Raw genomic sequence first — 10,933 nt, forward strand, 5'->3', positions numbered from 1 at the left:
ATCGCTGACTGTGCTGTCCAGTTTATATATCTGATATATCTGATAGTGTCCTCTACTTCTACAACTGAGGCCTCCACTTTAATTAAAATGCTGCTGGAACAAGTAAAACCCTTTATTGCCAAACTGAGAAGATGGAAAATGTAAAAATAAAAATAACTGATTTTCCAGAGATATGAGTGTATTTCATTATTTATTTCTATCATCAATAAATACATTTGGAGTTTATTGTTTATCATATAAAGCTTTGATCTGTAGCAGTAATGAGTTTTGTCTGTTTTCTTCCCCAGACTTGGAGGGTAAAATGTTTTTCTTCCCCAAAGAAACCAACACAGCTCATGTGATTCTGAGACCTACAATTACAAAGCCATTGCAGAAAGTCAGCGCTTGTCTTCATATCTACAGTGAACTTTCACGTGGCCATTGTCTCTTGTCTGGTGCTACTTCAAAAAGCCCTGATGCTTTACTGATCATGTTCTACCCTCCAAATGCCTATAACGTATATGTAAATTATATAGGCCAAGGAAGCAATGCTTTCAAGACAGACTCAGAGCCTCTGGACTGGAGACACACCTGTGTGACTTGGGACTCTGATACTGGGTTGGTCCACCTTTGGGTCAATGGAAAGCTCTACCCTGGAGGAGTTTCTGGTAAAGGGTCTTCTATCGAAGCTTCAATCAGCCTTATTCTGGGACAGGAACAAGACTCTTATGGTGGAAGGTTTGATGCTACTCAGTCATTGGTTGGTGAAATAAGTGATGTCCACATTTGGGATTATGTCCTGACTCCAGAAGACATTCGGAAAGTCACCTCTGGCGATCTCCATGGAAATATCCTGAATTGGAAGTCTCTACTCTATGAAATAAAAGGGGAAGTTTTTGTCCAGCCTAAGAATTTGCGTAAGTGTGCCATCTTATCTATTTACTCATTGTGTATGGGGCTATGTGGCCGCAGACTGGTCAGGGTGCCCATGCCGACCCATGTCCACAGCCAAAAGTATCAGAAATGGACCACAGAGCCATGGAAGAAGAAGGTGGCCTGGTCTGATAAATCCATGAATGGTTTGAGGAATACGAGTTCAAGATGTTGAGTTGGCCTCCAAATTCTCTAGATCGCAATGCAATCGAGCATCTGTGGAATGTGCTAGAAAAACAAGTATGATCCATGAAGGCCCCACCTCCAAGCTTAGGATCTGTAACTGATAGCTTGGTGCCAGATACCAAAGCATAACTTCAAAGGTCGAGTGGAGTCCATGCCTCAATGGGTTACGGTGGGTGGTCCTTCTTTCTGTGTCTGATCCTTGTTCTAAAACTCCATCAGTGGTAGAAAAGTCCCTTATTAGCCAACTGAGAAGATGACTGAGGCAAGCTGCCAAAACACTTTAGTTACTGGATCTGAAAGCCAAATATACACAAAACAAAAAGGAATAAAATGATCTTCCTGAGATATCTGAGTGTATCAGATTGTTTTGTACTTTAGATTTTACCATCTATAAATAAACTCAGAGTTTATCGTTCAGAATCTAAAGCTTTGATCTGTAGCAGTAATGAGTTTTATCTGTTTTCTTCCCTAGATTTGGAGAGTAAAGTCTTCGTCTTCCCCAAAGAAACCAGCACAGCTCATGTCATTCTGAGACCTGAAATTACAAGACCATTGCAGGAAGTCAGCGTCTGTCTACGTTCCTATACTGACCTTTCCCGCCCCTATACTCCCTTCTCTCTTGCTACTCCCGGGAAGGACAACGCCTTTCTCATCTACTTACAGCCCCCAAACACTTGTTTTGTACACATCAACCAGGAAGACACTTATTTTAAGACAGACTCGGAGTCTTTGGACTGGAGGCACATCTGTGTGACCTGGGACTCCAACACTGGAGTGGTCCAACTTTTGGTCAATGGGAAACTCTACCCCAGAAGAGTCTCCATGAAAGGGTCTTCTATCGCAGCTGAAGGCAGCATTGTCCTGGGACAGGAACAAGACTCTTTTGGAGGAGGGTTTGATGCTAAGCAGTCATTTGTTGGTGAAATAAGTGACGTCCACATGTGGGATTATGCCCTGAGTCCACGAGATGTACAGAAGGTCATCTCTGGTGGTCTCCTTGGGAATGTCATTAATTTTAAGTCTGTAGTTTATGAAGTCAAAGGGGAAGTTCTCATCCAGCCCAAACCTTAATACAATGAGCTTATAATGTTCAACTCTAAATGTCGCGCTCCCAATATATTACAAATATCAATCAAATCAAAATAAACAATAAAACAAATATATCACAAATAACCAGATAATAACACCTTGATTAAATTATAACAATAATATAAAAAAAGGTGAATCTCAAAATAATCCCCAAAAAATGTGTTATTAGACAGAAAACGTTCCTTTTATCATACAAAATTACAAGAGAAAAAAAAAGTCCAAAAAAAAGTGATTGCGTGATCCAAAATGCAATAACAGATAGGCTTATTGCGCTTTTTGTTCACATAAATGGAACCTGCTGTGATTTGCTGCAGCATAACATTGGTGTTGGGTGTCTCCTAAGTGCTCGGCAGCACTTGCCTCCTTGTCTGCTCGTTATCCCTGCAGGGATCTCTCCCTCCTTCAGCTGCTATGAATCTCCTCCTTAATCCTCTCCTAGATATTCATGGTGTAAAAACAAACAGAACTTTGTAAAATCAATATCTTTGTCTGTGTGCCTCACAGCCTGCGTACTCGCCCTTCTCCTCTAGGTGTCACTAGAGCACTTAGGAGACACCCAACACCAATGTTATGCCGCAGCAAATCACAGCAGGTTCCATTTATGTGAACAAAAAGCGCAATAAGCCTATCTGTTAGGCTTGCAAGGAGGTGAGCGCACATCTTTACCATTACAAGGATTCACAAGGAGGTGAGCGCACATCTGTACCATTACAAGGATTCACAAGGAGGTGAGCGCACATCTGTACCATTACGAGGATTCACAAGGAGGTGAGCGCACATCTTTACCATTACGAGGATTCACAAGGAGGTGAGCGCACATCTGTACCATTACGAGGATTCACAAGGAGGTGAGCGCACATCTTTACCATTACAGGGATTCACAAGGAGGTGAGCGCACATCTTTACCATTACGAGGATTCACAAGGAGGTGAGCGCACATCTTTACCATTACGAGGATTCACAAGGAGGTGAGCGCACATCTTTACCATTACGAGGATTCACAAGGAGGTGAGCGCACATCTTTACCATTACGAGGATTCACAAGGAGGTGAGCGCACATCTTTACCATTACGAGGATTCACAAGGAGGTGAGCGCACATCTTTACCATTACAAGGATTCACAAGGAGGTGAGCGCACATCTTTACCATTACGAGGATTCACAAGGAGGTGAGCGCACATCTTTACCATTACCAGGATTCACAAGGAGGTGAGCGCACATCTTTACCATTACGAGGATTCACAAGGAGGTGAGCGCACATCTTTACCATTACAGGGATTCACAAGGAGGTGAGCGCACATCTTTACCATTACGAGGATTCACAAGGAGGTGAGCGCACATCTTTACCATTACGAGGATTCACAAGGAGGTGAGCGCACATCTTTACCATTACGAGGATTCACAAGGAGGTGAGCGCACATCTTTACCATTACGAGGATTCACAAGGAGGTGAGCGCACATCTTTACCATTACGAGGATTCACAAGGAGGTGAGCGCACATCTTTACCATTACGAGGATTCACAAGGAGGTGAGCGCACATCTTTACCATTACGAGGATTCACAAGGAGGTGAGCGCACATCTTTACCATTACGAGGATTCACAAGGAGGTGAGCGCACATCTTTACTATTATGAGGATTCACAAGGAGGTGAGAGCACATCTTTACCATTACGAGGATTCACAAGGAGGTGAGCGCACATCTTTACCATTACGAGGATTCACAAGGAGGTGAGAGCACATCTTTACCATTACGAGGATTCACAAGGAGGTGAGCGCACATCTTTACCATTACGAGGATTCACAAGGAGGTGAGCGCACATCTTTACCATTACAGGGATTCACAAGGAGGTGAGCGCACATCTGTACCATTACGAGGATTCACAAGGAGGTGAGCGCACATCTTTACCATTACAGGGATTCACAAGGAGGTGAGCGCACATCTTTACCATTACGAGGATTCACAAGGAGGTGAGCGCACATCTTTACCATTACGAGGATTCACAAGGAGGTGAGCGCACATCGTTACCATTACAGGGATTCACAAGGAGGTGAGCGCACATCTTTACCATTACGAGGATTCACAAGGAGGTGAGCGCACATCTGTACCATTACGAGGATTCACAAGGAGGTGAGCGCACATCTTTACCATTACAAGGATTCACAAGGAGGTGAGCGCACATCTTTACCATTACGAGGATTCACAAGGAGGTGAGCGCACATCTTTACCATTACGAGGATTCACAAGGAGGTGAGCGCACATCTTTACCATTACAAGGATTCACAAGGAGGTGAGCGCACATCTGTACCATTACGAGGATTCACAAGGAGGTGAGCGCACATCTTTACCATTACAAGGATTCACAAGGAGGTGAGCGCACATCTTTACCATTACGAGGATTCACAAGGAGGTGAGCGCACATCTTTACCATTACAGGGATTCACAAGGAGGTGAGCGCACATCTTTACCATTACAAGGATTCACAAGGAGGTGAGCGCACATCTTTACCATTACCAGGATTCACAAGGAGGTGAGCGCACATCTGTACCATTACCAGGATTCACAAGGAGGTGAGCGCACATCTGTACCATTACCAGGATTCACAAGGAGGTGAGCGCACATCTGTACCATTACAAGGATTCACAAGGAGGTGAGCGCACATCTTTACCATTACCAGGATTCACAAGGAGGTGAGCGCACATCTGTACCATTACAAGGATTCACAAGGAGGTGAGCGCACATCTTTACCATTACAGGGATTCACAAGGAGGTGAGCGCACATCTTTACCATTACGAGGATTCACAAGGAGGTGAGCGCACATCTTTACCATTACGAGGATTCACAAGGAGGTGAGCGCACATCTTTACCATTACGAGGATTCACAAGGAGGTGAGCGCACATCTTTACCATTACGAGGATTCACAAGGAGGTGAGCGCACATCTTTACCATTACGAGGATTCACAAGGAGGTGAGCGCACATCTTTACCATTACGAGGATTCACAAGGAGGTGAGCGCACATCTTTACCATTACAAGGATTCACAAGGAGGTGAGCGCACATCTTTACCATTACGAGGATTCACAAGGAGGTGAGCGCACATCTTTACCATTACGAGGATTCACAAGGAGGTGAGCGCACATCTTTACCATTACGAGGATTCACAAGGAGGTGAGCGCACATCTTTACCATTACGAGGATTCACAAGGAGGTGAGCGCACATCTTTACCATTACGAGGATTCACAAGGAGGTGAGCACACATCTTTACCATTACGAGGATTCACAAGGAGGTGAGCGCACATCTTTACCATTACGAGGATTCACAAGGAGGTGAGCGCACATCTTTACCATTACAGGGATTCACAAGGAGGTGAGCGCACATCTTTACCATTACAGGGATTCACAAGGAGGTGAGCGCACATCTTTACCATTACAGGGATTCACAAGGAGGTGAGCGCACATCTTTACCATTACAAGGATTCACAAGGAGGTGAGCGCACATCTGTACCATTACCAGGATTCACAAGGAGGTGAGCGCACATCTGTACCATTACCAGGATTCACAAGGAGGTGAGCGCACATCTGTACCATTACAAGGATTCACAAGGAGGTGAGCGCACATCTTTACCATTACCAGGATTCACAAGGAGGTGAGCGCACATCTGTACCATTACAAGGATTCACAAGGAGGTGAGCGCACATCTTTACCATTACAGGGATTCACAAGGAGGTGAGCGCACATCTTTACCATTACGAGGATTCACAAGGAGGTGAGCGCACATCTTTACCATTACGAGGATTCACAAGGAGGTGAGCGCACATCTTTACCATTACGAGGATTCACAAGGAGGTGAGCGCACATCTTTACCATTATGAGGATTCACAAGGAGGTGAGCGCACATCTTTACCATTACGAGGATTCACAAGGAGGTGAGCGCACATCTTTACCATTACCAGGATTCACAAGGAGGTGAGCGCACATCTTTACCATTACAAGGATTCACAAGGAGGTGAGCGCACATCTTTACCATTACAAGGATTCACAAGGAGGTGAGCGCACATCTTTACCATGACAAGGATTCACAAGGAGGTGAGCGCACATCTTTACCATTACGAGGATTCACAAGGAGGTGAGCGCACATCTTTACCATTATGAGGATTCACAAGGAGGTGAGCGCACATCTTTACCATTACGAGGATTCACAAGGAGGTGAGCGCACATCTTTACCATTACGAGGATTCACAAGGAGGTGAGCGCACATCTTTACCATTACGAGGATTCACAAGGAGGTGAGCGCACATCTTTACCATTACAAGGATTCACAAAAAGTCACAATTATTGCATTTTGGATCACGTAATCACTTTTTGGGACTTTTTTTTTTTCTCTTGTAATTTTTGTATGATCAAAGGAACGTTTTCTGTCTAATAACACATTTTTTGGGGATTAATTTGAGATTCACATTTTTTATATTATTGTTATAATTTAATCAAGGTGTTATTATCTAGTTATTTTTGATATTTGTTTTATTGTTTATTTTGATTTGATTGATATTTGTAATATATTGGGAGCGCGACATTTAGAGTTTTTTTAAGTTTTATACACACAGTATGAGAATGTGATGTTGTCAGCGATCCTTTTTCAACTCTTATTAGCGGCTCCCAAGTCATTAACAAATTCTATTGTGTTACAAGCTTCTAATGTTCACTTTGGTGTTGATTTAATAAAGACTAAGAGGCTGTTCACGTTGCAAGGCAATCTTCCTTAGTGTGTGAGGTGATGTTCGGCTGACTTCCATCAGTTGGTTTGGAGGCACATCTGTGTGGCCTTGAATCTCCAACACTGGAGAGGACCAACATTAGGTGAGGAGGAAACTCAGAGGTGGAGCTCTGCTGACTTCCATCATTTGGTTTGGAGGCACATCTGTGTGGCCTTGAATCTCCAACACTGGAGAGGACCAACATTAGGTGAGGGGGAAACTCAGAGTGGAGCTCTGCTAACTTCTATCATTTGGTTTGGAGGCACATCTGTGTGGCCTTGAATCTCCAACACTGGAGAGGACCAACATTAGGTGAGGGGGAAACTCAGAGTTGGAGCTCTGCTGACTTCCATCATTTGGTTTGGAGGCACTTCTGTGTGGCCTTGAATCTCCAACACTGGAGAGGACCAACATTAGGTGAGGGGGAAACTCAGAGGTGGAGCTCTGCTGACTTCCATCATTTGGTTTGGAGGCACATCTGTGTGGCCTTGAATCTTCAACACTGGAGAGGACCAACATTAGGTGAGGAGGAAACTCAGAGGTGGAGCTCTGCTGACTTCCATCATTTGGTTTGGAGGCAGATCTGTGTGGCCTTGAATCTCCAACACTGGAGAGGACCAACATTAGGTGAGGAGGAAACTCAGAGGTGGAGCTCTGCTGACTTCCATCATCGTGCCGCTATGAAATACTGCTATTTTCCTTGCATGTGATCAGTGTCAAGTTCAGAAGTATAGCACCATGGAAGCCGTGTGTCTTCAACATAAAGATGTTGAATTTTCTTTCAATGCAAACAAAACAGCACTTTCAGCAGCAACACGGAGCTGACTTATTCTCCAGAAAACATAACACAAAAGTCTACTTATCTTCATCACAAATATAAGAAACATAAAGTTCATATACGGGATTTACCCCAGGGTTAGCAGCATCCAGCTTCGGATATCTGTCAGGTGTCAGCACACAGCCAGGTCTCCTCTCAACTCACATTCGACCCACTAGCAATGGAAGCTTCCTGCATTATATGCTGCCTTCTTGAGGCTGCTGAACACCGTATGGACCCGATTCTCCATAGTCAGGAGTGGAGGTCCTTTTCCCACCAGAAAAATTTCAGGTCCAAAATAAGCCACTACTAACGCCAAGAGGAATGCAAGTCATTCCTCTCTCTTACTTAACTGTCCCAGAAACAATTGAGCACTGACGTGATACTTTTTTTATTTGCACTAACATACAATTTTGAGGACAAGCTTTCGGGGAATGTCCCCTTCTTCAAGGTCCAGGCGAGTACTGCCTGGACCTTGAAGAAGGGGACATTCCCCGAAACCTTGTTCTCAAAATTGTATGTTAGTGCAAATAAAAAAAGTATCACGTCAGTGCTCAATTGTTTCTGTCGCAAGTGCACTAATACGGCTACAATCACCTCAAGACTTAACTGTCCCGGAATTCCTCACCCATCACAGGTGAGACCCCTGAATACATAAAACATTTTCCCTAAAAGGGACCATAGCCCAGATATTGGTGACATGTAGCACCCATCCAGGACCCATCCTCGGCATCCTGCACATATGGAATTCTTAGCAAAGTGAATTGTCAGCAGTGTCACAAAGCTAAATGAAAATTCAATGGCAAACTGAACCACCTGAGTGTCTTGAGTAAATAAACCCCTTTAAGATGCCCCAAAATGCTGATTCTGAATAAGATTGAAAAATGATTTATTTGTCATCCATGTCAACAATGAGAGCTGACAATGACAATTACAGCGCTGAGCGAACTATTGGCGCTTTATAAATACTGTATAATAATAATGACAAGTAAAGATTACATAATCTATCGAAGTTCTCCTAGAAATATTGAAATCCAGAATAGTCATTTCCACTAACGTCTGTATAGAACTTACTTTATTGTTTTCTTTTTCTTCTCTTTGTTATTTGCTTATGCTATTTTTGAAAAAAATTTCTTGGAAAATAATAAAAATATATTTAAAAAAAAAAGAAGTGAAAATTGTAAACAAGATTTCCAGTGATAAAAGATTTTCTTATCAACAATATTCCTTTCTTGTAATTTTATAATCTTGTTAAAAGTAATAAATATTAATATAAACATTAAGAAATAAAATACATGGGAGCAAAAGACAATCTGTATTTATTCTGTGGTTTTATTTTGTTTTAACTCCTGAAATCGAATAGGTTAATTTTAAATGACTGTCCCCCCTTCCTGCTATTTCAAGTAAATGTAGGAAGTAATAAGGTTTAGAACCAAAGAGGGGATCCATTGTCCATTACCGGCCTGGCACAGGGGGCAATAACTGTGGTAACTGGGATCTGTTAAGTCCAAAAACAATCACCGCCCTGCAATTAACTGCCATTTACTGATAATATTCATCATAAAAGATAGAAACAATTGAGTCCTGTCCGTGATACTTTTTTTATTTGCACTAACATACAATTGTAAGGAGAAACCTTCGGGGTTTGTCCCCTTCTTTAAGGTCCAAGCAGTACTATCGGCATTTTGCATCCGACTTCCAAACCTCTAACAAAGAACGTAATATCCAACATACAATACCAGTAAATATTCTGACCATTAAATGTGAAAATAATGTTTAAGGCTGATTTACATAGTTATATAGTTACATAGTTAGTCTGGCTGAAAAAAGACAAAAGTCCATCCATTTCAACCATTTAAAAAAAAACTTATAATCCTACACCCACAGTTGATCCAGAGGAAGGCAAAAAAAAACCCAGCAAAGCACGATCCAATTTGCTCCTTCAGGGAAAAAATTCCTTCCTGATCCCCCGAGAGGCAATCAGATATTCCCGGGATCAATAATCGGATATTCCCTGGATCAATAATCGGATATTCCCGGGATCAATAATCAGATATTCCCGGGATCAATAATCGGATATTCCCGGGATCAATAATCGGATATTCCCTGGATCAATAATCGGATATTCCCTGGATCAATAATCGGATATTCCCTGGATCAATAATCGGATATTCCCTGGATCAATAATCAAATATTCCCGGGATCAATTTAGACCTATTGAGTCTAATGTAGTGCATTAATGTGTGCTGAACGGGCTTGTAGTTGGGGGCCTAGGCCCAGGGTACCCAGTCGGGGAGACCACACACAGTTCTTGATGTTGTCATTTATCTTGTATTTGTATACAAAGTAGCAGTAATTAATAAAGACACAGTAGCCACTGATATGAGGAAATACAGCCGTTGGTACTTGTTGGTGCTCAACCTGTTTAAGAGCGAGGGCCACCTAAGTGATTTGTTAACCGGTCGCAGGCCACAAGGAAATGGTTCAGATTTTAGATTTTTTTCTTTATTAGCATGAACAATTTCCTCTTGCAGCTGCTGAATGCCAACGGAAGAGAGAGGAGGAAAAGCAGGGGGAACCTGGAGAGGATCAGTTTCTGTATACGTTTCCCCTGCCGCCCCTCCTGTCCAAAGGTAAAACAGAATGTGACAGGGAGGCCTATCGGGTCCCCTGGATCATGGGGTGAGGTCAGCATTGCAACCTCTGGGGGAGGGATAAAACACGTGTTGACTATGGGGCTTTACCACACCCAGACCGTGAATGTAAACAAGTCCTTACTGTCCTGAGCCCCCTATAAGGCTTCTTTCACAATGATGCACTGCAGTTTACTGGAACCATGGGTGCAGCACCTGCCGCTTTCCTGCGGGTTAGATGCGCTTTGCCATAGACTTCCATTTTATCTTGCAGGTGTGGTGACCTTCTGAAAACACACATAAAACTTCTGAGTTCAGTTTGAGGTGAAGGGTCACAACAGAGGGCTCCAAGGGCCACAAGTTGAGCACCCCTATTATAGAGATTCAACAGGCTTGTGCCCAGGGGTGGACTGACAACTCATGGGGCCCCCGGGCAATAGGGGATCATGGGGCCCCTGTGTCCTCACCCACACTCAAACCACACCCCCAAAAAAGCCTATGAAAAGGTACTAGGGGCATCTCATGGGGCCCCCTACTGAC

The 10,933-nt window shown here is 43.3% G+C and overlaps 1 protein-coding gene and 1 long non-coding RNA gene across 2 annotated transcripts; both read left to right on the forward strand.

Annotated features, from left to right (window-relative positions):
• Positions 1 to 291: 291 nt before the first annotated feature.
• Positions 292 to 2,271, forward strand: LOC149427152 (serum amyloid P-component-like). Its single transcript, XM_089668208.1, has 2 exons — positions 292 to 896; positions 1,571 to 2,271. The coding sequence occupies exons 1-2, from the start codon at positions 302 to 304 to the stop codon at positions 2,167 to 2,169; spliced, it is 1,194 nt and encodes a 397-aa protein (XP_089524334.1). The 5' UTR covers positions 292 to 301; the 3' UTR covers positions 2,170 to 2,271.
• A 524-nt stretch (positions 2,272 to 2,795) lies between these two features.
• On the forward strand, positions 2,796 to 6,925 carry LOC149427153 (uncharacterized). The gene is made up of 2 exons (XR_016311436.1): positions 2,796 to 3,395; positions 4,316 to 6,925. It is a non-coding gene; the product is annotated as an uncharacterized LOC149427153 (long non-coding RNA).
• Positions 6,926 to 10,933: the final 4,008 nt, after the last annotated feature.

Source organism: Staurois parvus, unplaced genomic scaffold (genome assembly GCF_062004578.1).
Source record: "Staurois parvus isolate SC_StPar_1 unplaced genomic scaffold, SC_StPar_1.0 ptg003961l, whole genome shotgun sequence".
Classification (NCBI taxonomy): Eukaryota; Metazoa; Chordata; class Amphibia; order Anura; family Ranidae; genus Staurois; species Staurois parvus.

Excerpts from the sequence above, each read along its gene's own strand:
- LOC149427152 (XM_089668208.1), top strand. The coding sequence starts at position 302 with ATGTTTTTCTTCCCCAAAGAAACCAACACAGCTCATGTGATTCTGAGA. Across the intron at positions 897-1,570 it reads TGTCCAGCCTAAGAATTTGC|ATTTGGAGAGTAAAGTCTTC; the intron begins GTAAGTGTGCCA and ends TTTCTTCCCTAG.